The sequence below is a fragment of the Antedon mediterranea genome, chromosome 3 (genome assembly GCF_964355755.1).
Source record: "Antedon mediterranea chromosome 3, ecAntMedi1.1, whole genome shotgun sequence".
NCBI classification, from domain to species: Eukaryota; Metazoa; Echinodermata; class Crinoidea; order Comatulida; family Antedonidae; genus Antedon; species Antedon mediterranea.
The window spans coordinates 210,955-238,531 of record NC_092672.1 but is presented as its reverse complement, the minus strand read 5'-3'; the positions used below and the strand labels follow the sequence as shown (position 1 = coordinate 238,531).

Below are 27,577 nucleotides of genomic sequence, written 5' to 3'. Positions count from 1 at the left end.
CTATAGGTCTTCGGTACCTGATGTTGAAACACAATGGTTTGTAATGTAAACTCTTTACTATATTTTATGTTTATTTTTATATACCTCTTTATCAACTCAAACCTATGATACCGTAGGACAATTTAATACAGTACCTATATTACCATGTTGGTATTGATTTTTCTTTTATATTTTTGCAAACAGTTTAAGAACCTGTATCCGTCATATAATGTATTGTTTTGATGTATTATGTTAAATTGGATGCACCACTTCTGTGTGTGCCACCGATGCAAAGGTGTCATTTCCTAATAAATTATTATTATTATAGTACTGGTCTGTAATTTATTTTAAATGTTTTATCTAATTAAATTAATTTAATGAGTTATTGTTGTTTTTATTTAAAGATGTATTGTCCTTAAATGAAGGTCAAAATATTCTAAATTTAAATAGGCCATATCAAAGTAAAATTAAAGTTATTCACCTTAACCGATTCACCACGATAAGCGAAAATTCGAGCCAAAAACAACAATTTTACGTAAACAGCTAAATTAATTTGATTACATTTCGTCTAGGCCTAGATCGTCCCGAGCGAAAGTAAACAAAGTTTTCAAACCATGAGTAGGCCTATACATTATGCATGATGCTAAATTAGGATTGTTTACAACTCGTCACAGATGAGAAGGTGTTTTCACACAGATAGCGATAGGAAGTTTTATGATTATGCATATAGCCAAATAAGCGCGTTGCATTATGAGATATGTTTTGATAGAAAACTTTGACTGGAAGTCAAAGTTATTTTTTGAACCTAAAAACGTCTGTATTTCAGTTAAATGATTTTTTTTCCGACTCATTTTTGGTGAAAATTAATAACTATTATGATACTTCAAAATGACCCACTTTTTTCGAAATTCTTTTATATTTTTTGTTTGGAATTTGACAAAGGGACAATACAATTACATCTTTAAGGTTTTATCATGTTTTGTGTGTTCGTGCTTGTATTGTATTGTTTCGTTATTCAGAAGTTAGTTTCAATCGCATATTTTTGTTATTGTATAATATTATTTCGGGTACTGTTGCATAGTATTGAAAGTTATTACAGTATAAGATGCAAGGTCATATTAATCAAATCTACATTTGGTATTACAAAGCAAAGAAATAATATAATAAAACAAGCTTAATTGTAATAAACGAATGATATTTCTGATTATAATCAAATCCAGAAAAAATTGAATCAAGTTCAATACCGTTTTAACAATTACTTACAGAAGATTGAAAATATTTGAGTTTATTAGCAAACAGCTTCACCAATTTGTAAGAATCACATCAGAAAAATCAGTATTTTAAAAATATTTTAAATGAATAATTAAAAAATGCCATCCGATGGCATACCAATATGAACAAACGACAAACAAATAATTTCGTTGATCAACAATAATAACATTATTACACATAGTATTTTGTATTGGAACTTCTGAGAACATGATAATTTGAATATTATACTGCGTCCTGAATGTCGTCAACGTTATTTGCAAGTTTGATGTCTTATTTCGGAAGTTTATTTGTAGTGATTACATACAATATTATTCTTAGTTTATAATAATTATTATTATTAATATTAATACTGTAATAATACTATCTAACTTCATCCTTAGTCTTTCCCTTTAGTCTAATACTTCTAATAATTTGTAGTAGTTAGAACATAAATAAATCCAGATTACAAAGAGTGTAAAAATAAACAACAACAACGGCAATGATTCAAGTATAATCTTTATTCAATAAAAGAGTTGTCTGTAGATTGTTTAAACTGCTTTGTGCTGATTGGTCAATATTTCCAATACACAATACTGTTTTTTTTCAATAATTTACATTTTTTTTGTAATTATAATTAATATTCTATAGTTTGCAATCATGAATTAAGTTGCACTAAGTATGAACCAAGTTGCACTAAGTATGAACCAAGTTGCACTAAGTATGAACCAAGTTGCACTAAGTATGAACCAAGTTGCACTAAGTATGAACCAAGTTGCACTAAATATAAACCAAGTTGCACTAAGTATGAACCAAGTTGCACTAAGTATGAACCAAGTTGCACTAAATATGGGGTTCATGTAACCGGTTTAAATGACGACACTATGTTTCATGTACTGTTGAGGGTAATTAATGATCTTAAAATACCTTGATAAATAAAAAAAACCCAATTACAGCAAAACATTTGCCAAAAGAACAGAGTAATTGAAAGGTTATCATCAAGCACCTTGTAAACGTTGCATAGATTAACTGAGGGTCAAGGGTCATACAAACAAGATACACACTGGCACATTAGAGCATGGCTCACACACATTCAAGAAATTGCAATTTATTTGCATTTAACATCACTTACACCACAAAATTGGTAGAATAATGATAAAAGAGTAAACAAAACAAAGGATTGAGCAATACACTAGATAATTCAAAGAGCTAGGTTCACAGTTCAACCTTGTTATATCACATACAGAATAAATAAGAGGAACCCGATAATGCTTGATAAATTCTCGAATAGTACAACTATTTGTAAGTATCCTTACGGATATATACAATGAAAGAGGGAGTTATCTCCTCCATGCAGACACATAATTAGCCAATGAATATTACTACTACAACAGTGTGAATGGTTCTAGCATTACACATGAATAATATGTAGTCACCAGATCTGAATATAGACTCATAAGTGTGAACATTTTTATCTATAAGTTAATGGTAGACAGAAGATATGTACTACAGAACACTAGCAGTAGAATAATTGGAACAACCACACAAAAAAAAAAAGTAATTAAAAAATATCTACTAATAGAGTGCCTTATGTGATCTTTCATGATATTTAATGTGTCTTGTGATTTTTCAGATTTTTTCTGTGGTAAAGAAAAACTACTATTGAGTTTGGAAAACATTTAAGAATCTTTTCTAGGCCGGGGAAACAACAATTTGGTTGAATTCTAGTCTTTTGGTCATTTACACACACTCTGGAAGAAAAACTAGATCTTAAAAGCATGTCTAAATGTTATAGTTAATCTACAGAGCCAATATTGTTTGAAATTTCTATACTGTCCTATCAATAGTAATTTATCTACAGCTGTATTGAAATGGCATGGTATTAGGTTAATTTAAAGTAGGATAACCTACTCTAGTTATGGCTATTGGAATGATATAATCAAATTGAATTTTGTACAGGAAAAGCAATGTTTTTTTTCTCGCAGATACCAAAAATGTTTTTCTGTTTACAAAAACAGTGATTTCAATTTAAAATAACTAAATAAAAACTTTAAAAAGCATGATTATTTCAATAAAATATTTGAAAATTAAACTTATTTAATTTTAATGGAATAGTTCTTAGCAAATAACAACCAAGTCTGAAACTTTTAAACCTACTATATAATAATTCTGGAACCATGGTAAAATAAAGAAATTACACTAATGGAATTCTGACTTTAGTATCAGACTTCACTAGATGAAGTATGTCAATAGGATCACGTCTAGTATGTATGGCTTCACCATAATGGTAAAATAACAACACCACCTTACAGTATGGTTTTTACCACAACTAAACCATTTTATTGCAACTGCAGTAAAGTACCACAGTCTCTGGCAGACACTTACGGCCGGACAACCATGCGCGGACTTCAGGCGCACGCAATTCATGCATGTACGTCACTTTTCAGTTCTGTCACATTTTCTTAATTTTATTGCAGATACAATCACAACAAATTTTCCTGCATTTGAAAAAGAGTATACTTATATTTGAACGCAGCAGCCATTAATAACAAATATTCTGATGTCACCTTCAATCGTCAACGGTTTGGATTTCACCCATGTTTATCCTATCAGCAGGATTTACGCTGAAGCCCAGGATGCTAGGGTCTAAAGTCTGGAAACGTTTCTTTTTCTTTCCTCCGACAGACTTTCTCATCGAATCCGATTCCCAGTCTCCATAAGAAGTAATCTGAGAAGACTTTCCTTGAACCATCCAAGGATTTTCCTAAATAAAAAAGTAAATTCTTAATTTATAAATATATCCTTATATGGAAATCTGAACAAAAATTTGGTAAAAAATGCACAACAAAACGTTTTCTCATTTTCCCACATCATAGTAAAAACAGACTTGGACGTGGACTTACCATTTGTCTCATTTTCTGACGGCGTTCTAAGAACTGACGGGCGAACTCTGCTGTTTCACGAGATTCACCAAGATAAATTTTAACATAGACGTGGACTTACCATTTGTCTCATTTTCTGACGGCGTTCTAAGAACTGACGGGCAAACTCTGCTGTTTCACGAGATTCACCAAGATAAATTTTAACATAGACGTGGACTTACCATTTGTCTCATTTTCTGACGGCGTTCTAAGAACTGACGGGCAAACTCTGCTGTTTCACGAGATTCACCAAGATAAATTTTAACATAGACGTGGACTTACCATTTGTCTCATTTTGTGACGGCGTTCTAAGAACTGACAGGCGAACTCTGCTGTTTCACGAGATTCACCAAGATACATTTTAACATGGACGTGGACTTACCATTTGTCTCATTTTCTGACGGCGTTCTAAGAACTGACGGGCAAACTCTGCTGTTTCACGAGATTCACCAAGATACATTTTAACATAGTCATGAAGCTCATATGGAGAGTCTACATCTTGCAAGAATGTTATGAAAGTTGGTACTAAAATAAAAAACAAGTATTCAAAAGTTATCAATTTAACGCTCAGTCTACACTATCAAACTTTATATGCTTGTATTAGATGTTAAAAAGATGCATTTTAAGTTCTTTTTAAAAATAGCAATAGATGTTGATTTAGTAATTTGTCGAGGGACAGAATTCCAAAAACAAGCATCACTGGTAAAACTGAAATAAGAAATTAAAGAGTGAAGAAGTGACTTACTATCAACAGAAGCAGACATGCCACGTAAACTCATCTCACACCATGCAGTGAACTCATCACTGACAATATTACTTTGGAAAAGCCTCTTCACATTCTCCTGTAAGAACAAACAAAATAGTATCCATAAATAAGTATAATAATAATAATATTACTATAATAATAATATACAGCTCAACAGTGGTGGCGCCAGCGGGGGGTGGGGGGCTGTAGCACCCTCGTCGGGGAGCCTAGCCTCCCCCGTCGGGGAACGCCAGTACTTTTCGTCAGTGAATATAATATACAGTAAAAATCATTCGTGTTCACTTCGTAGCTTCAGCTTCTAGAAAACCGCAACGTTCCATTAAGTACGTCTGAGGGCTATTGCACTTTATATGCATGCATTATTGCCAGCAATCTAATCTAATGTCTGGCGGTGTCCCTTTGTACGAATCGTTTAACATTGGGCCCCGGCCCATTGCGGTTTACGCGTGATATCATGTTCCATCCACGGACCAGAATGTGTACTGTAGTTACTTTCCAGGGGAAGTTTACAGACGCGTTACGTTGTGTACTATGTATACAGAAAAGGGTACGAATTATGTTCGCGATCTATTTTATTGTTCGTATGTTCAATTTTTTAATTTACGATTAACCCTCTGTACTGTGGGGTACCTAAAATAGACGTTTCACTGTAGGCTCGCCTACATTACTAAACAAAAAACATGCCATTTTCGTTTAGCCAACATCTTATTAAAGCTAAGTTATTCCAATGTCCTGTACGTCATGAACTGCTTATCGTACATCGAAGTTCCAGATTCACATCTGGGAAATAAACTGATTTCCCAGACGGAAAATGGTCTACGCTTGCGGACGCATTCCCCTCCAAATAAAAGGTAAAAAGGGTCACTTTTTTAGGCCTCTAGGCCTAAATTTTTTTAAAGTATAAGTGTAATTTTTGAAGACCTGAAGCTCTAGTTTCAAAATTGTCTTAGCTCAACCGTCCCCAATTATAGAGCTGGTCATGGATACTTATACATTTCGTTTCATATTTCGATGTACAATATAGTCAGTGCATTGTCTGGGAACCTAGAACTCTATTTTTTCAATTTTATTTTATTTTTATTTTATATCCATGGTAGGGCTGGTTCTGGAGACGTACCGGTATATATTTTGTTTTATGCTTCGAAGTATAATAAGTTAAATTTCCGAGACCTAGCAACTCTATTTTTCAAAATGTTCTTACACCTCAACCATGGTGGGCTGGACCTATAATTTCGTTTCATATTTCAATGTTTTGCAGGGACCTAGCTGCTCTATTTTTGACAATTTTCTTAGCTCCACCCAACCATCCATGGCGGGCTGGTTCTGTATAGACTTATAATTTTGTTTCATTTATCAATAAGGGCCTATATAAGTGCAATTTCCAGGTACCTAGCAGGTCTATTTTTCATAATTTTCTGAGCAGCTCAACCCTAATGGTAGTACTGGTCCTGGAGACTTATATATTTTTTTTCTTTTTTTCGAAATACTATAATCCAATATCCGGGGACCTAACAACTCTATTTTGTTTAACTGCTCCATCCCAACCTCGGTGGGCTGGTTCTCAGATAGACTTGTAATTTCATTTTATATCAATGTATAATTGCAATTTCCGGGGACCTAGCAGGCTCTATTTTTTCAAAATGTTCTTACAGATTAGCCCATGGGTGTTAGTCTCGCGCATTTACAATTTTCGCACCCCCAGACAGCAACCTGCCTACGCCTCTGCGATTAAAACGATATACCTCTTGGCCCGTGGGTAGGTTTTACGTTCGCGTATGTTTTATGATACTATTCATATATTTTATTTATGTACCATACAAAATGGAAAAAGTTGGCTATAGGCCTACCCTAAATCTGATTAAAACGGCATCAAATTACGCTATAACGCGTTGCTTCTGGTGGCCTCGCCCTCTGGACCCCCACAGAGGGCCCCCTTTCCCCAGCCCCCGTCGGGGAATTTAGCCCCCCACGTCGGAAAGATCCTGGCGCCACCGCTGCAGCTCAATATATGCAGGTTATTAATATTAGCATCATCATCATTTTATCATTGAAATGTAGAATAATGGTATTACCTCTTCCTTGGCCGTCCTTGATTTTGAGTTAGATTGTGTGTGTTGCTGTTGCTGCTGTGCTACATTTGGATTTGGTGCAGTTGCCCTTAATGTTGGAAAATGACTGTCACTACAAAGGTAGAAGCAAGTTAAAGATCAGATGCAAACCACCTTCTAGTATGACTGCTATGCTATTATTTCTAGCTAAGATATATTGTATACAGGTATTGTGAATACATACATTTACCTTGCTATAGGCTTTTGTAATCATTTTATTAATCTCCAGTTGAGCTATGCTATTTCTATTGTAGATATTGTGTATTGTGAATAAATATAGTTACCTTGCTTTAGGCTTTTGAATGACAGGGCTCTCTCGTGCACATTCATCCCAGAAGCCTCCTGAATTGCTGCTATTAGATGATGATCCCCATACATTATTGCTGTTATCACTAGACCCAGACCCCCAACTCAATGTGTTTTGTGTATTGCCTCTCCACACTGCTGCTGATGTCAATGGCAGACTCTGTGTAAGAATGGAAAGAGTTTAAAGGTTAAACATCACATGTTAGTAGGGGTATGATCACTAGACCCAGACCCCCAACTCAATGTGTTTTGTGTATTGCCTCTCCATACAGCTGCTGATGTCAATGGCAGACTCTGTGTAAGAATGGAAAGAGTTTAAATGTTAAACATCACATGTTAGTAGTGTATGATCACTAGACCCAGACCCCCAACTCAATGTGTTTTGTGTATTGCCTCTCCATACAGCTGCTGATGTCAATGGCAGACTCTGTGTAAGAATGGAAAGAGTTTAAATGTTAAACATCACATGTTAGTAGTGTATGATCACTAGACCCAGATTCCCAACTCAATGTGTTTTGTGTATTGCCTCTCCACACAGCTGCTGATGTCAATGGCAGACTCTGTGCAAGAATGGAAAGAGTTTAAAGGTTAAACATCACATGTTAGTAGTGTATGATCACTAGACCCAGACCCCCAACTCAATGTGTTTTGTGTATTGCCTCTCCACACTGCTGCTGATGTCAATGGCAGACTCTGTGTAAGAATGGAAAGAGTTTAAAGGTTAAACATCACATGTTAGTAGTGTATGATCACTAGACCCAGACCCCCAACTCAATGTGTTTTGTGTATTGCCTCTCCATACAGCTGCTGATGTCAATGGCAGACTCTGTGTAAGAATGGAAAGAGTTTAAAGGTTAAACATCACATGTTAGTAGTGTATGATCACTAGACCCAGACCCCCAACTCAATGTGTTTTGTGTATTGCCTCTCCATACAGCTGCTGATGTCAATGGCAGACTCTGTGTAAGAATGGAAAGAGTTTAAAGGTTAAACATCACATGTTAGTAGTGTATGATCACTAGACCCAGACCCCCAACTCAATGTGTTTTGTGTATTGCCTCTCCACACTGCTGCTGATGTCAATGGCAGACTCTGTGCAAGAATGGAAAGAATTGGATATGTTTCTTGCCACACTGTAAGTGGTATGACCATGATAGGACAATTTGCCTAAGCACAAACAACCTAAAAATGCTGTTCCAAATCAATGGTTGGAAGATTGAAATGTTTTGTTAGAGAAGTATAGAGTATACTATGTTTGATTGTATTAGTGTATCATACTCACTGGTTGTGATTTTGATTGAGAAGGGTCAGTAGTCTTGTGCTTCTGCTGTCTTGACTGTTCCTCTTGAATCTCACGTAAAGATTTTGTACTTCCTTTGCCATTCACATTACTGTTTGATTTAAATCAAATATGAGGAAAAACGGATAATGAAGTATTCTATTAATTGTAGTAATGGTTCTATTGACACTTCAGTAGCCCAACATAGAAAATGCTCTTTCTACATATTAAGCAGCTTCGACTCAGCAGCCCAACATAGAAAATGCTCTTTCTACATATTAAGCAGCTTCGACTCAGCAGCCCAACATAGAAAATGCTCTTTCTACATATTAAGCAGCTTCGACTCAGCAGCCCAACATAGAAAATGCTCTTTCTACATATTAAGCAGCTTCGACTCAGCAGCCCAACATAGAAAATGCTCTTTCTACATATTAAGCAGCTTTGACTCAGCAGCCCCACATAGAAAATGCTCTTTCTACATATTAAGCAGCTTCGACTCAGCAGCCCCACATAGAAAAGGCTCTTTCTACATATTAAGCAGCTTCGACTCAGCAGCCCCACATAGAAAAGGCTCTTTCTACATATTAAGCAGCTTCGACTCAGCAGCCCCACATAGAAAATGCTCTTTCTACATATTAAGCAGCTTCGACTCAGCAGCCCAACATAGAAAATGCTCTTTCTACATATTAAGCAGCTTCGACTCAGCAGCCCCACATAGAAAATGCTCTTTCTACATATTAAGCAGCTTCGACTCAGCAGCCCCACATAGAAAATGCTCTTTCTACATATTAAGCAGCTTCGACTCAGCAGCCCCACATAGAAAATGCTCTTTCTACATATTAAGCAGCTTCGACTCAGCAGCCCAACATAGAAAATGCTCTTTCTACATATTAAGCAGCTTCGACTCAGCAGCCCAACATAGAAAATGCTCTTTCTACATATTAAGCAGCTTCGACTCAGCAGCCCAACATAGAAAATGCTCTTTCTACATATTAAGCAGCTTCGACTCAGCAGCCCCACATAGAAAATGCTCTTTCTACATATTAAGCAGCTTCGACTCAGCAGCCCCACATAGAAAAGGCTCTTTCTACATATTAAGCAGCTTCGACTCAGCAGCCCCACATAGAAAATGCTCTTTCTACATATTAAGCAGCTTCGACTCAGCAGCCCCACATAGAAAATGCTCTTTCTACATATTAAGCAGCTTCGACTCAGCAGCCCAACATAGAAAATGCTCTTTCTACATATTAAGCAGCTTCGACTCAGCAGCCCCACATAGAAAATGCTCTTTCTACATATTAAGCAGCTTCGACTCAGCAGCCCAACATAGAAAATGCTCTTTCTACATATTAAGCAGCTTCGACTCAGCAGCCCAACATAGAAAATGCTCTTTCTACATATTAAGCAGCTTCGACTCAGCAGCCCCACATAGAAAATGCTCTTTCTACATATTAAGCAGCTTCGACTCAGCAGCCCCACATAGAAAATGCTCTTTCTACATATTAAGCAGCTTCGACTCAGCAGCCCCACATAGAAAATGCTCTTTCTACATATTAAGCAGCTTCGACTCAGCAGCCCCACATAGAAAAGGCTCTTTCTACATATTAAGCAGCTTCGACTCAGCAGCCCCACATAGAAAATGCTCTTTCTACATATTAAGCAGCTTCGACTCAGCAGCCCCACATAGAAAATGCTCTTTCTACATATTAAGCAGCTTCGACTCAGCAGCCCAACATAGAAAATGCTCTTTCTACATATTAAGCAGCTTCGACTCAGCAGCCCCACATAGAAAATGCTCTTTCTACATATTAAGCAGCTTCGACTCAGCAGCCCAACATAGAAAATGCTCTTTCTACATATTAAGCAGCTTCGACTCAGCAGCCCAACATAGAAAATGCTCTTTCTACATATTAAGCAGCTTCGACTCAGCAGCCCAACATAGAAAATGCTCTTTCTACAGCAACTTCGAATCTCGCATTGTAATATTTACCTTGACACTTTAGCAGCCCATCCTCCTGCTCTGTTCTGCTGCTGCTGTTCTTGTAACTGAGCTTGCATTCGTCGTTGTTTCTATATAAAAAAAAAACAAGATTAGTTAATACTTAATTAATACAAATATCTATTGAAACTACATTAGAATTCTGAATTAAATTATTAAAAATAAGAAAAGAAAAAGTATACCTCATGTCTATCACGCTCCTCCTGCTGTGCCTGTAGGTTCTGTATTTGAGATAAGCTTGGGCTTGTTTGTGAACTACTGTTATTGCTAGTTGTTGGTACACTGGTGGTCACTTGGCCCCACATAGCAGTAGATGGTAACTGTGTACAAAATAATCACATGTTTCACCACTAGTACATTTCAATTACATCAATATTGTAAAAACCCAGAATTGTTATGCTAATTTATTATAAACTATGCTTCTTGTGTGTATATATGGATAATAATTCTGTAATGGGTTTAAAGTACGAGTCTGCTTACTTTCACTGGATCTGACTGTTGTTGCTGCTGCTGCTGTTGTTGTTGCTGCTGTTGCTGCTGTCGTTGCTGCTGCTGCTGCAACCTCCTCAGTACTTGCTCTTGTTGCCTTTGCAATAATTCTTGATTCATCATTTCATTCCTGTGAATGTCAAAGAGTAGATCTTAGTAACCAATACAATAATTCCTTATAACTAGTAACTATTGAGATCAAATTAAGTAACTTTTTTGCTCTTACTTTTTCATCTCATTTTGTTGCATATCTTTCTCCTGTTGCCTCAACATCTCTTGTTCTTTCCTTTTTCTTTCTTCTTCAGCAACTCGTCGATTCGCTTCTTCTTTTTGTCGTAATAATTCTTCTTGTCTCTGTATATTAAATGATCAAATAAAAGTCAAATTAAATAGCAGTATAGTAAATTAATTATGCGGGAAAGCTGATTTGTATTTAGTGGTGATGTTACATGAAATACACAATACTTACAATTTGTTGTTGTCTTTGTTCTATCCGCCTTTTTTCTTCATCCTCACGTCTTCTCATTTCTTCAATTCTCTGTTCCTCCTGTCTCCTTATTTCATCCTCTCTTCTTTGCAGTTCTTCTTGTTGCTTTTTAAGTTCCTCCTCTTTTCGTTTAAGTTCTTCTTTTAATCTTTTAAAGCAACAGTAAGCACATTAGTTGAATAAAAAAGAATACATACTCCAACACATACAATTTATGTAAATCTATCACGAATCAAAGGCTTACAAAATAAGTGCGAAAACAACATGCTAGAGGCATGCGACTGTTGATTACTTACTTGATATCACCCTGTTGCCTAGCTAAGGCTTGCATTCTTTCTGCAGCTTGAGTTTCAAAGTAAAGTTTTCTTATTCTTTCATTAAAAGCCTAAAAAACACCAAAAAAGGAGCACTGTAAAACACAGCCATAATATTGGCATAGGTCCAAGGCACATTTTGTTCTGGTGGTAGAACAAGGACTTTTTCAACATCTAATTTGTGTTCACTTTAAAGAACCCAGTACATCTTTTGGAAAGAGTATAGGTTACACCAGTGTTCTGGTCCATTACAGTCCATGTCATTTATCTTTTGGAAAGAGTATAGGTTACACCAGTGTTCTGGTCCATTACAGTCCATGTCATTTATCTTTTGGAAAGAGTATAGGTTACACCAGTGTTCTGGTCCATTACAGTCCATGTCATTTATCTTTTGGAAAGAGTATAGGTTACACCAGTGTTCTGGTCCATTACAGTCCATGTCATTTATCTTTTGGAAAGAGTATAGGTTACACCAGTGTTCTGGTCCATTACAGTCCATGTCATTTATCACTGCATTGGGCTGCAATGTGCAAAGCATTCTGTAAATACTAAACTGTAGATTTCTCTTACTTCTTCAGTTAATATTTTTTCCTGTGGTTTGGACGGATCCCAGACTCCAATATCCCAGCCTTCTGCTGCATTCATCATCTGTTTCTTAAGAGCAAAGTTTGGATCTCCAACCGATGGATCCCATACACCAACCTCCCAGTTATCATTACCAAAACCAGGACGTCCGACTTGACAAGCTCCACCCTCTGGTTGCCAAACACCAATTTCATAATCTTAAACATACAGCATTATTTTTGTAAACTTATATTTTCATTGTTATACTAGAAATATTTAAAACTTAACTTTCGATTGGCAACGACATGTAAATTATGCATTATGTCAAGTTTTTCTCCAGATCTGTACCTAACTAACAAATGTTCAAACCTGTCTGTCTATGATAACAGAAATCAAGCCTGGCTGTCACTTGGACCTAGAATTGACAAAATTGAACCAAATTCAATTCTACCTAAAACAAGTGGATTAGTAATTCAGTTTGGTTTTTTCATTGATTGCTTTATAGGATTAAACACTTTTTTTTTACTAAAAACTTTTACTGAAATCACTTACCTTCTCTTCTTTTCTTGACTTCTTCACCGGGGCTACTTCCCCATACAGATATAATAGGACCATCTTCATCACCTTTCTTCATACCTTTTGCTAATTCTTCAGGCGTTAGTGCGCGGTCTCTACCAGCTCCACTGATTTGACGCTGTAATTGGGGAGGAGGTTGTTGGCCAGGGTGTTGCTGTGCTTGTTGTTGTTTCTGAAGTACATATTGATGTTGCCGCATCTTAGACAGCAGTTGTTGCAAGAGAAATTGTTGTTGTTGTGGGGTCAGGATTTGACCCTTCTGTGCAAACTGTTGTTGAATTTGAAAAGATCTGTGACACAAAAAGTAAATGAACAAATTTAATTGTATTTTATATCTACGTATTCTATAAGTGCAATGGTACACAGCAAATGGTCTGAAAACATATGATAAACCTAGACTAACCAATGACCTTAGACTAATTAATGATCTAAAGACTGACCTCATTAGAATTTGTTGTTGCTGATGAGCCATGAGCTGCATCATCTGTTGTTGCAGCAATTGTTGTTGTAGTACGAGTTGTTGTTCAGGAGTTAGTTCTTTTCTAGAAGGCATCTTTACTTGTGGACTAGCCGGAACCTGAAATGATGACATTGAATTCAAACATCAAAATATATACTTTCTGAAAACTGCTTAATAGTATAATATAACTGATCATCATATATATTTTACATATTATTACCTTTGTTGGCATTGGTTCTGGGCCCTGTATAAATGGGACTCGTCCCCATTGTATCATATATATTTTACATATTATTACCTTTGTTGGCATTGGTTCTGGACCCTGTATAAATGGGACTCGTCCCCATTGTATCATATATATTTTACATATTATTACCTTTGTTGGCATTGGTTCTGGACCCTGTATAAATGGGACTCGTCCCCATTGTATCATATATATTTTACATATTATTACCTTTGTTGGCATTGGTTCTGGGCCCTGTATAAATGGGACTCGTCCCCATTGTATCATATATATTTTACATATTATTACCTTTGTTGGCATTGGTTCTGGACCCTGTATAAATGGGACTCGTCCCCATTGTATCATATATATTTTACATATTATTACCTTTGTTGGCATTGGTTCTGGACCCTGTATAAATGGGACTCGTCCCCATTGTATCATATATATTTTACATATTATTACCTTTGTTGGCATTGGTTCTGGGCCCTGTATAAATGGGACTCGTCCCCATTGTATCATATATATTTTACATATTATTACCTTTGTTGGCATTGGTTCTGGACCCTGTATAAATGGGACTCGTCCCCATTGTATCATATATATTTTACATATTATTACCTTTGTTGGCATTGGTTCTGGGCCCTGTATAAATGGGACTCGTCCCCATTGTATCATATATATTTTACATATTATTACCTTTGTTGGCATTGGTTCTGGACCCTGTATAAATGGGACTCGTCCCCATTGTATCATATATATTTTACATATTATTACCTTTGTTGGCATTGGTTCTGGACCCTGTATAAATGGGACTCGTCCCCATTGTATCATATATATTTTACATATTATTACCTTTGTTGGCATTGGTTCTGGGCCCTGTATAAATGGGACTCGTCCCCATTGTATCATATATATTTTACATATTATTACCTTTGTTGGCATTGGTTCTGGACCCTGTATAAATGGGACTCGTCCCCATTGTATCATATATATTTTACATATTATTACCTTTGTTGGCATTGGTTCTGGGCCCTGTATAAATGGGACTCGTCCCCATTGTATCATATATATTTTACATATTATTACCTTTGTTGGCATTGGTTCTGGACCCTGTATAAATGGGACTCGTCCCCATTGTATCATATATATTTTACATATTATTACCTTTGTTGGCATTGGTTCTGGACCCTGTATAAATGGGACTCGTCCCCATTGTATCATATATATTTTACATATTATTACCTTTGTTGGCATTGGTTCTGGACCCTGTATAAATGGGACTCGTCCCCATTGTATCATATATATTTTACATATTATTACCTTTGTTGGCATTGGTTCTGGACCCTGTATAAATGGGACTCGTCCCCATTGTATCATATATATTTTACATATTATTACCTTTGTTGGCATTGGTTCTGGGCCCTGTATAAATGGGACTCGTCCCCATTGTATCATATATATTTTACATATTATTACCTTTGTTGGCATTGGTTCTGGGCCCTGTATAAATGGGACTCGTCCCCATTGTATCATATATATTTTACATATTATTACCTTTGTTGGCATTGGTTCTGGACCCTGTATAAATGGGACTCGTCCCCATTGTATCATATATATTTTACATATTATTACCTTTGTTGGCATTGGTTCTGGACCCTGTATAAATGGGACTCGTCCCCATTGTATCATATATATTTTACATATTATTACCTTTGTTGGCATTGGTTCTGGGCCCTGTATAAATGGGACTCGTCCCCATTGTATCATATATATTTTACATATTATTACCTTTGTTGGCATTGGTTCTGGACCCTGTATAAATGGGACTCGTCCCCATTGTATCATATATATTTTACATATTATTACCTTTGTTGGCATTGGTTCTGGGCCCTGTATAAATGGGACTCGTCCCCATTGTATCATATATATTTTACATATTATTACCTTTGTTGGCATTGGTTCTGGACCCTGTATAAATGGGACTCGTCCCCATTGTATCATATATATTTTACATATTATTACCTTTGTTGGCATTGGTTCTGGACCCTGTATAAATGGGACTCGTCCCCATTGTATCATATATATTTTACATATTATTACCTTTGTTGGCATTGGTTCTGGACCCTGTATAAATGGGACTCGTCCCCATTGTATCATATATATTTTACATATTATTACCTTTGTTGGCATTGGTTCTGGGCCCTGTATAAATGGGACTCGTCCCCATTGTATCATATATATTTTACATATTATTACCTTTGTTGGCATTGGTTCTGGGCCCTGTATAAATGGGACTCGTCCCCATTGTATCATATATATTTTACATATTATTACCTTTGTTGGCATTGGTTCTGGGCCCTGTATAAATGGGACTCGTCCCCATTGTATCATATATATTTTACATATTATTACCTTTGTTGGCATTGGTTCTGGACCCTGTATAAATGGGACTCGTCCCCATTGTATCATATATATTTTACATATTATTACCTTTGTTGGCATTGGTTCTGGACCCTGTATAAATGGGACTCGTCCCCATTGTATCATATATATTTTACATATTATTACCTTTGTTGGCATTGGTTCTGGGCCCTGTATAAATGGGACTCGTCCCCATTGTATCATATATATTTTACATATTATTACCTTTGTTGGCATTGGTTCTGGACCCTGTATAAATGGGACTCGTCCCCATTGTATCATATATATTTTACATATTATTACCTTTGTTGGCATTGGTTCTGGGCCCTGTATAAATGGGACTCGTCCCCATTGTATCATATATATTTTACATATTATTACCTTTGTTGGCATTGGTTCTGGACCCTGTATAAATGGGACTCGTCCCCATTGTATCATATATATTTTACATATTATTACCTTTGTTGGCATTGGTTCTGGGCCCTGTATAAATGGGACTCGTCCCCATTGTATCATATATATTTTACATATTATTACCTTTGTTGGCATTGGTTCTGGACCCTGTATAAATGGGACTCGTCCCCATTGTATCATATATATTTTACATATTATTACCTTTGTTGGCATTGGTTCTGGACCCTGTATAAATGGGACTCGTCCCCATTGTATCATATATATTTTACATATTATTACCTTTGTTGGCATTGGTTCTGGACCCTGTATAAATGGGACTCGTCCCCATTGTATCATATATATTTTACATATTATTACCTTTGTTGGCATTGGTTCTGGGCCCTGTATAAATGGGACTCGTCCCCATTGTATCATATATATTTTACATATTATTACCTTTGTTGGCATTGGTTCTGGGCCCTGTATAAATGGGACTCGTCCCCATTGTATCATATATATTTTACATATTATTACCTTTGTTGGCATTGGTTCTGGGCCCTGTATAAATGGGACTCGTCCCCATTGTATCATATATATTTTACATATTATTACCTTTGTTGGCATTGGTTCTGGACCCTGTATAAATGGGACTCGTCCCCATTGTATCATATATATTTTACATATTATTACCTTTGTTGGCATTGGTTCTGGACCCTGTATAAATGGGACTCGTCCCCATTGTATCATATATATTTTACATATTATTACCTTTGTTGGCATTGGTTCTGGGCCCTGTATAAATGGGACTCGTCCCCATTGTATCATATATATTTTACATATTATTACCTTTGTTGGCATTGGTTCTGGGCCCTGTATAAATGGGACTCGTCCCCATTGTATCATATATATTTTACATATTATTACCTTTGTTGGCATTGGTTCTGGACCCTGTATAAATGGGACTCGTCCCCATTGTATCATATATATTTTACATATTATTACCTTTGTTGGCATTGGTTCTGGACCCTGTATAAATGGGACTCGTCCCCATTGTATCATATATATTTTACATATTATTACCTTTGTTGGCATTGGTTCTGGACCCTGTATAAATGGGACTCGTCCCCATTGTATCATATATATTTTACATATTATTACCTTTGTTGGCATTGGTTCTGGACCCTGTATAAATGGGACTCGTCCCCATTGTATCATATATATTTTACATATTATTACCTTTGTTGGCATTGGTTCTGGGCCCTGTATAAATGGGACTCGTCCCCATTGTATCATATATATTTTACATATTATTACCTTTGTTGGCATTGGTTCTGGACCCTGTATAAATGGGACTCGTCCCCATTGTATCATATATATTTTACATATTATTACCTTTGTTGGCATTGGTTCTGGACCCTGTATAAATGGGACTCGTCCCCATTGTATCATATATATGTTACATATTATTACCTTTGTTGGCATTGGTTCTGGGCCCTGTATAAATGGGACTCGTCCCCATTGTATCATATATATTTTACATATTATTACCTTTGTTGGCATTGGTTCTGGGCCCTGTATAAATGGGACTCGTCCCCATTGTATCATATATATTTTACATATTATTACCTTTGTTGGCATTGGTTCTGGACCCTGTATAAATGGGACTCGTCCCCATTGTATCATATATATTTTACATATTATTACCTTTGTTGGCATTGGTTCTGGACCCTGTATAAATGGGACTCGTCCCCATTGTATCATATATATTTTACATATTATTACCTTTGTTGGCATTGGTTCTGGACCCTGTATAAATGGGACTCGTCCCCATTGTATCATATATATTTTACATATTATTACCTTTGTTGGCATTGGTTCTGGGCCCTGTATAAATGGGACTCGTCCCCATTGTATCATATATATTTTACATATTACCTTTGTTGGCATTGGTTCTGGACCCTGTATAAATGGGACTCGTCCCCATTGTATCATATATATTTTACATATTATTACCTTTGTTGGCATTGGTTCTGGACCCTGTATAAATGGGACTCGTCCCCATTGTATCATATATATTTTACATATTATTACCTTTGTTGGCATTGGTTCTGGGCCCTGTATAAATGGGACTCGTCCCCATTGTATCATATATATTTTACATATTATTACCTTTGTTGGCATTGGTTCTGGACCCTGTATAAATGGGACTCGTCCCCATTGTATCATATATATTTTACATATTATTACCTTTGTTGGCATTGGTTCTGGGCCCTGTATAAATGGGACTCGTCCCCATTGTATCATATATATGTTACATATTATTACCTTTGTTGGCATTGGTTCTGGGCCCTGTATAAATGGGACTCGTCCCCATTGTATCATATATATTTTACATATTATTACCTTTGTTGGCATTGGTTCTGGGCCCTGTATAAATGGGACTCGTCCCCATTGTATCATATATATGTTACATATTATTACCTTTGTTGGCATTGGTTCTGGACCCTGTATAAATGGGACTCGTCCCCATTGTATCATATATATTTTACATATTATTACCTTTGTTGGCATTGGTTCTGGGCCCTGTATAAATGGGACTCGTCCCCATTGTATCATATATATTTTACATATTATTACCTTTGTTGGCATTGGTTCTGGACCCTGTATAAATGGGACTCGTCCCCATTGTATCATATATATTTTATATATTATTACCTTTGTTGGCATTGGTTCTGGGCCCTGTATAAATGGGACTCGTCCCCATTGTATCATATATATTTTACATATTATTACCTTTGTTGGCATTGGTTCTGGGCCCTGTATAAATGGGACTCGTCCCCATTGTATCATATATATTTTACATATTATTACCTTTGTTGGCATTGGTTCTGGGCCCTGTATAAATGGGACTCGTCCCCATTGTATCATATATATTTTACATATTATTACCTTTGTTGGCATTGGTTCTGGACCCTGTATAAATGGGACTCGTCCCCATTGTATCATATATATTTTATATATTATTACCTTTGTTGGCATTGGTTCTGGGCCCTGTATAAATGGGACTCGTCCCCATTGTATCATATATATTTTACATATTATTACCTTTGTTGGCATTGGTTCTGGGCCCTGTATAAATGGGACTCGTCCCCATTGTATCATATATATTTTACATATTATTACCTTTGTTGGCATTGGTTCTGGGCCCTGTATAAATGGGACTCGTCCCCATTGTATCATATATATGTTACATATTATTACCTTTGTTGGCATTGGTTCTGGGCCCTGTATAAATGGGACTCGTCCCCATTGTATCATATATATTTTACATATTATTACCTTTGTTGGCATTGGTTCTGGGCCCTGTATAAATGGGACTCGTCCCCATTGTATCATATATATGTTACATATTATTACCTTTGTTGGCATTGGTTCTGGGCCCTGTATAAATGGGACTCGTCCCCATTGTATCATATATATTTTACATATTATTACCTTTGTTGGCATTGGTTCTGGACCCTGTATAAATGGGACTCGTCCCCATTGTATCATATATATTTTACATATTATTACCTTTGTTGGCATTGGTTCTGGGCCCTGTATAAATGGGACTCGTCCCCATTGTATCATATATATGTTACATATTATTACCTTTGTTGGCATTGGTTCTGGGCCCTGTATAAATGGGACTCGTCCCCATTGTATCATATATATTTTACATATTATTACCTTTGTTGGCATTGGTTCTGGACCCTGTATAAATGGGACTCGTCCCCATTGTATCATATATATTTTATATATTATTACCTTTGTTGGCATTGGTTCTGGGCCCTGTATAAATGGGACTCGTCCCCATTGTATCATATATATGTTACATATTATTACCTTTGTTGGCATTGGTTCTGGGCCCTGTATAAATGGGACTCGTCCCCATTGTATCATATATATGTTACATATTATTACCTTTGTTGGCATTGGTTCTGGGCCCTGTATAAATGGGACTCGTCCCCATTGTATCATATATATGTTACATATTATTACCTTTGTTGGCATTGGTTCTGGGCCCTGTATAAATGGGACTCGTCCCCATTGTATCATATATATTTTACATATTATTACCTTTGTTGGCATTGGTTCTGGACCCTGTATAAATGGGACTCGTCCCCATTGTATCATATATATTTTATATATTATTACCTTTGTTGGCATTGGTTCTGGGCCCTGTATAAATGGGACTCGTCCCCATTGTATCATATATATTTTACATATTATTACCTTTGTTGGCATTGGTTCTGGACCCTGTATAAATGGGACTCGTCCCCATTGTTTAATTAATTCACCTAAAGGAAGGAAGACATCATCAAAGCTGCGTTTAACAAGAAGTGTCATAGTAAAATAGCCAGCCCCAAACCAATCTGCCATCTCCCCAGCACTGAATGGGCCTTGTACAGCACCTTGAGGATCTTTGTAGTACCACATACGAGGAATGTCTGCAGTTGCAGCTGCAACTTTGCTTGCAGCTTGCTGCTGCTGCTGTTGTTGATAATGAAGTTTACCAGTAAGGGTTCGTAACAGTTTGTCATCATCGTCCTATCACAATAATTAATCATTAGTTAATATTACAAAACACAATATATATTTAGTAAAATAATTAGAACATATACATACAACATTAGTATCATTACACAAATAGACAAGTCATCAATTTGTTTCCAAATGACAATGAAAACAATTATTAAAATGAAATGAAAATACTGCATATACTTTTTTTTAGGGTAGGAGGCGGGCAAGTCGGAGATGACCGAGACAAAATGAATTTAATTTTAGACCGACTCGAGGTAAGCAATGAGGGCGTATCCTCATACTTTGGTTAAGGTTTAGCTTCTTTTTTTTTTCCTCCATGTGTCTTGTACAGCACTTAGGGGTTTCACAACATTAAATGTTTTACAAATCCAGGATATTTTACTGCATATAAGAGAAAGAAACTGAAAAAATTTATTATAAAAAGATTGATATAAAATATCCTACTTCTTCAGTCATCTTGACAATGTCCTCTGCTGCTTCTTTCTCTATCCTTGCTAATGGATCCTCTTCTTCCACCTGTTCTTCCTTTACTTTCTCATCTTTCATTTCCTCCGCTTGTTTGCAATCAGGTGGTTCACTCTCTGTTATAGCTAATAGGCCCTTTTCCACACTCTCTAGTGTTTGATGTTGTTCTTCTTCTATTCTTTTTGTTAAAGGTTTTTTACTTGTAATTTCTGCCAACAACAACTCACCAGGAGTCTTTCTACTAACGTCTTCCTTCGTTTCAGATTTGGTATCTTTGGTTGAATCAATATTTGAAATACTAGTTTTTGATGAGTTTTTATCTACTTTGGCACTATTAGCAGTCTTAGTTTCTTTGTCTTTTTTATGAATTACTTTCAAGGCATTTTGTTCTTTATTACTATCAGTGGTCTTTGTATCAGACTTGGAATCATCTTCGCTTTTATTTTCTTTTTTATTTTCATCTTTCTCCTCTTTCTGCAAAAAATCAATTTCCAAATCATGTTACTACACAAGGATTTTTCACTTTATAAATTCAAATTGATTCATCACAATAGGATAAAAATAAAAGGGACATAAAAACCAAATCTCAAATGGGCTGGTATCAAACTTGAGTTTTAATACCATATCATACATGGTAATAACTCTATAAATATAATGTACTTGCCTTCATTGAGAAAAAGGCTCCAGAGGAATCAAAAGAACTAATCATTGCGTCCCCTTCAAATGCGTCATCCATCGCCCATTCTGGCAAATCTTCCGCAGCATCCTCAAAACTGTCTCGTCGATTACGTGAACTGTACCTCCTTTCTGGGCGCTCACCCCTGTCTCGTTCTTGTTCTTCGTCATACTCATTAAACGATGCATTACGTTCTCGTGGATGCCGCCAACTTGTTCTTGGTCCTCCTAATAAACAAACCCGTACATTTATCACAATAACTGGACATTTTAAAAATTCTTTTTTATTCTTTTAACTGAATATATCAATCAAATCTTAAAATCACAAACGTCTTACCTCCCCCCGACCTCCAATTGTCGTCATCACGAGTTGAACGAGATGTCCTTGAGGGGGCTTGTCTCCAACCTCCATCCTCTTCCCCATTCTCTCTAGTTGATCCCCTCTCACTACGCGAACGCCAATTCTCACTAATACTACGATCAAAATGCTTCCTAGGCGACGGTGGACCGGACTCTTCAAAATTACGAAACCTTGAATCACGACTGAAATTAACCCAAAATAAATCTGCTAAATTGAATACTGTATTGACCAAAAAAAAAAAAAATTAGAACAGAAAATCAAGATCACCTTCTTTTATTGAATACTACTGTACTATCATTAGCGTTGAAACACTGTTACTATATCTTAGCTTGCTTTATTGTCAGTTAAGTATACATACTTTGGAAATCGGTTTTCTTTACAAATTTAAATATTCTGTAAAGAGCGTTTTTATAATAATATCCATCAATGAATATAATATTCAATTTTACAGTAGGAATTGGATAGAGAAATAGCAATTATAATTGTCAATTCAACTTCCTTCCTCACAAACTTCATCCAGGCTGTCTGTGTAATGCCCAGGAGAGATTTACATCCACCAATCAGATCAGCTCATTTTTCTTAAGAATTGCAAGATATTTTATATTTTACTCCAAAAGAACATACAGTACCAGACAGTAACATACAGTAACATACTACTGGGGTAGCACTAACATTTCATTTTGTTTAGCCATTTGGCGAAAGTCAAAATATTTTTTTTAGTCAAATCAGTTTATCTATAGTCAAAATGGCTAAAGTCAAATTTTTTTATTTAGCCAAATGAATCGGTTTATAGCCAAAATTTAAAATTTTTGAAATATAGTGGTAAAAACATTTTAGTCAATTTATCTATGTCAACAAGTCTATACACTGTTCCCTGAAGATTTTTGTAAGGCATTGAGATAAAGAACCATGCCTAAATCACTGTATGATTACGGCTTCCATGGCGTACCAGGCGAAAATCGTGTCCTAGAATCACTCAGAATCACCGCCGCGCAGCGGGTTAATGTTTTTAAATTGGGTATGCTCAAGAGGTGCGAAAGTGCAGAACCACCGGCCTAGGCCTACAAAATTATGTACAACAACGCAACGGTCTATCGTATGCTAAAAATATTGAGGAAAATTCCTAGCAAACGAACACTTGTATCGTTGTTAAACGTAAGATAATATAGGCCAAAGCACAGAGTACACGTACGTCAAGGCTGCGCCGAAGCGTTTCTGTCAGGGCGAGAAATCTATCCCGATTATTATTTATTTACACAACAACACAGAAGCCGGCGGCCGGCCCCGCTCAGATGCACGTGTGTGTTTAGCTAAATCCCCGTTAGACTCTACCATTTCCCACATGTTGTTTTGTTTACACTGACGCACGAGCGAAGTTTATTAAGGGTAAAATATGAAACTACATTAAATTGGAAGACTCTAAAATGCATAACGCATACATTTTTCATTTCGATAAGATTAAGACGTCATTCATCGAAGATACTATACAGTAATGTTTCTTTTTAATCTGAAAAGTACACCCCTATCGAAATATAGACAATCCCGGTAATTAGCCGACCGTCGGCTACGTAGTCGATCGTTTGTGCAGCGCACAACACGTGATAGTTTGGGTAGACTTCATCATCCATGTGTCGTGTAAAGTCTGTCTCTCTGTGCAGTCTACCTCTGCTATCTCCATCTTCGAAATAACAAAGAGACGCCTGGTACACCGAAACAAGTTGACGAAAAATGGAGCTTGAAGTAAACAACGTGATAACGAACAAAATAAATGCTTGGAGATCGACAAATGGACCTTTTAGTTGGACTTTATGCTTTCGCCAAAATGATTATTGAATTATCTATTTTATCATATGTCATCGCCAAAATGGCTAAAGTAGCCGTTTTATTTTTCGCCAATCTAGAAACGTTTTCGCCCATGGCGACTTGGCGATCGGCCAGTGCGAGCCTAGACATACAGTAACAGACAGTACCAGACAGTAACAGACAGTACCAGACAATAACATACAGTAACATACAGTACCAGACAGTAACATACAGTACCAGACAGTAACAGTGAGAAAGTACGAAAGAACCTTATTGGTAGACTTGAATATTAAGTAAATTATGGTAATAATAAATACACCCTATTAGTACATAATAATTCAGAACAAACTAATTCCTGTTAGTTCCACACACTGAGGGTTAGCTAAGTACAGTATGTTACATCATTGTACTCCTTCTCCTAACCCTAACCCTATTAGTACATAATAATTCAGAACAAACTAATTCCTGTTAGTTCCACACACTGAGGGTTAGCTAAGTACAGTATGTTACATCATTGTACTCCTTCTCAGCATTGCACAGCTTACAATAAATGCCTTCATTTTAAATGGTGCAAAGATGAATAGACAAAATGTCATTAGATGTGCTGATATTAATACAATCAGTAAACATAGTTAAACATGGTTTGTTTTCAATAAATTAATTAACAGCAAAACATACCTTTCATCCCAACTTTGAGTCCTATTGAAATTACGTGAAAATGCTCCACCTCCTCCTCCACCACCCTCTTCATCATAGCTACTCCTCATAAACTCTCCCCTTCCTCTACCTAAAAACAAAGAAATAAGATTCCGTAGTTGTAAGCTCAATAACCAGGATGTTATAAATTTAACTTCCTTCTTCCTAGTCATCGATTGTTCCTCCCTGTAAAACTTACCCCTTCCTCTTGTCGTGCCACCTCTTCCCCTTGTACCCGTACCCCCTGTTCCTCGCCCTGTTAAGCGTAGCACCAACGTGGAATTCACACACTGTGAAAGAGCATGCTGTCAAAAGATGATTAAAACAAAGTTGTTGAATTCATTCTTGAAAAAATAAAACACCCTTCTGGGTTGTTTTCCAAAAAATTTGAATTTAAGATTATCATTATTTTAAAAGAATCCAGTTTCAAGGAGACTACACAGAATAAATATTTTCACTTTACTAATATTATTGTTAAATTTATTAAATTAGTATTTGCATATCAAGTGCTGTGGCACTAATTGTGCAATAAAAAATCTTATTTCACTGTAAATCAAATAGTCACATGTTTATTTTTCTTTTTTTATTGCTGTTCTGGCTTTTATTATTATTTCTTCATAAATTGTTGCATAGAGTCCAAAATGGAATTTAACAATAATAAAAACTGTTGTAATAATAACAAACCTGCTCCTCTTCAGATAATGAAGTCAAAGCCATAGGCAAGGCACTATCCTTCCGACAAATGGACAAGAATTCTTCTAGCCCTGACGGAGGTTGGTTGGATTTCTTAAATAGAGCTAACATCTCTTCACGACCATAGCGGAACTCCGCTAGTTTAAACTGAGTTATTCCTGGCGACGGTGGGGGTGACGTCACACTACTGGTTGTGGTACCACCACTGCCACCACCAGACAAAGCCCGTAGCCACTGTGGACCGAAGTTTAATGTCTCTGACATGATACTATTACTGAAAATAAATACATTTTAGTTAAATTTAAATGCAAATTTTAATTCTTGGTGAAAAATAACTTTTGTTTTTACGGTGCATATTTTACTTAAAAAGGAACACTTTAAATTAATTGATAGTTAGTATAAGCTCTGGCTTACAGTATATATGTTTCACATTTGGTAGTGATAAAATCAACTTCATTTTGTACAGAGTGTCGATAGCTATGCTTTTGATCATATCAGTTGCTGCTGTTCAAAAGAACATACTTATCCCCAAATTTACCTCCAGGCAATGCGAGTAATGCACTTGTCAATTGTATGACCCACTATACGACCCCCGGGAGAGGTGCGTCATTTGTTCGATGTGCGTCATACCATTGAATACCATGACGCACCCGTGCGTAAAAAATGTGACTTACCTTTAGGTGACCATAACGCACCCATTTTGACGCACTATTACCATGTTGTTTATGATATTGTGGGTGGTAAAGTGACGGACATTGACACACCTTGTTCATTGATGTGACGTACCATCTAGGTTTTTTGACGCACCCCTGCGTCAGTAATTATTTGTAAATGACGCACCCATGATGCACCTCTCCCGGGGGTCGTATAGTGGGTCATACAATTGACAAGTGCATAAAGATCATAGTGGGTAAAACCGACTTAAGACTTAAATTTGATAATGTTGACAAGATGGCACAATATGATCAATTTAGCGTCCTACAGGAGTTGATTATGGTGACCCCATGCAACTTATTTCATCTGTCACCGAGTGTATATTTAATACTAACTAATACTAACTAGGTTATTATAGACCTCGCCAGGCCTAATAACGATGTTTGGGTCTAGTTATTTACTGTAGAGCCTAGGCCTAGCCTAGTAGTAGAGTGGTAGGGAGAGGAGCCACCAAAAATACTGCTGCTAGTATGCCTGGTTGATTGCCATTGAAGCAGTGTATGATTAGGCAGTACCCCGTACTAGCCTATTAAGCGAGTGTAGGCTAGGCCTAGGCTAGGCTAACAAATGTGGATTGGTTGGGGTTTTATTATTGAATTCAATTAATATAATAAATAGTTCATACTTTATCCATGTAAATTGTAATTAAATTGTAAATAATCCAGTAAAAACATAGCTAACTACCAGGCCCATATTTCCTAGACATAAGCTCTAAACGGTAAAATCTGTAATATATGAGGATGATGTGAAAATATCTATAACTTTACCGTCCAACATCGACATAGGCCTACATTTTGAGAACGTCCCCTGATTTGGTCATGTATGCCAGACAGACCACGACGTGCACCAGCGACACGACGAAGCTGGTCTTGTCACTGTCATACAACTAAGCCCGTCTATTTATGACTGACGGTATTCATATTTGCCAAAATTAATATCTTAAATATCCTATAATACTCACATTTAGTGAAATTTGACCGAAATTATGATAAAATTATGTTAAAATGCCTCGGGATTTCCAGGACGAAAGACACTTCGCAGAATTCAATA

The 27,577-nt window shown here is 36.4% G+C and overlaps 1 protein-coding gene across 1 annotated transcript; it reads right to left on the bottom strand.

Moving 5' to 3' along the window:
- Positions 1–1,733: 1,733 nt before the first annotated feature.
- Positions 1,734–27,577, bottom strand: LOC140043376 (GRB10-interacting GYF protein 2-like). The gene is made up of 23 exons (XM_072087878.1): positions 27,489–27,577; positions 25,805–26,087; positions 25,320–25,425; positions 25,103–25,211; positions 22,598–22,803; positions 22,250–22,488; positions 21,565–22,059; positions 20,812–21,126; positions 13,477–13,613; positions 13,013–13,326; positions 12,467–12,678; positions 11,879–11,967; positions 11,565–11,730; positions 11,322–11,449; positions 11,087–11,225; positions 10,789–10,926; positions 10,598–10,677; positions 8,611–8,719; positions 7,307–7,488; positions 6,987–7,095; positions 4,894–4,990; positions 4,531–4,673; positions 1,734–3,991 (listed from the first exon to the last, which is right to left on the bottom strand). The coding sequence occupies exons 2-23, from the start codon at positions 26,075–26,077 to the stop codon at positions 3,797–3,799; spliced, it is 3,981 nt and encodes a 1,326-aa protein (XP_071943979.1). The 5' UTR covers positions 26,078–26,087; positions 27,489–27,577; the 3' UTR covers positions 1,734–3,796.

Bases quoted from the DNA above. Each gene is read 5' to 3' on its own strand.
- LOC140043376 (XM_072087878.1), bottom strand. From the start codon at position 26,077: ATGTCAGAGACATTAAACTTCGGTCCACAGTGGCTACGGGCTTTGTCT. The intron at 13,614-20,811 runs GTAATAATATGT...TCATCATTTCAG, and splicing joins CAGAACCAATGCCAACAAAG to GTTCCGGCTAGTCCACAAGT. The intron at 3,992-4,530 runs GTAAGTCCACGT...TTTTTTATTTAG, and splicing joins GTCAGAAAATGAGACAAATG to GAAAATCCTTGGATGGTTCA.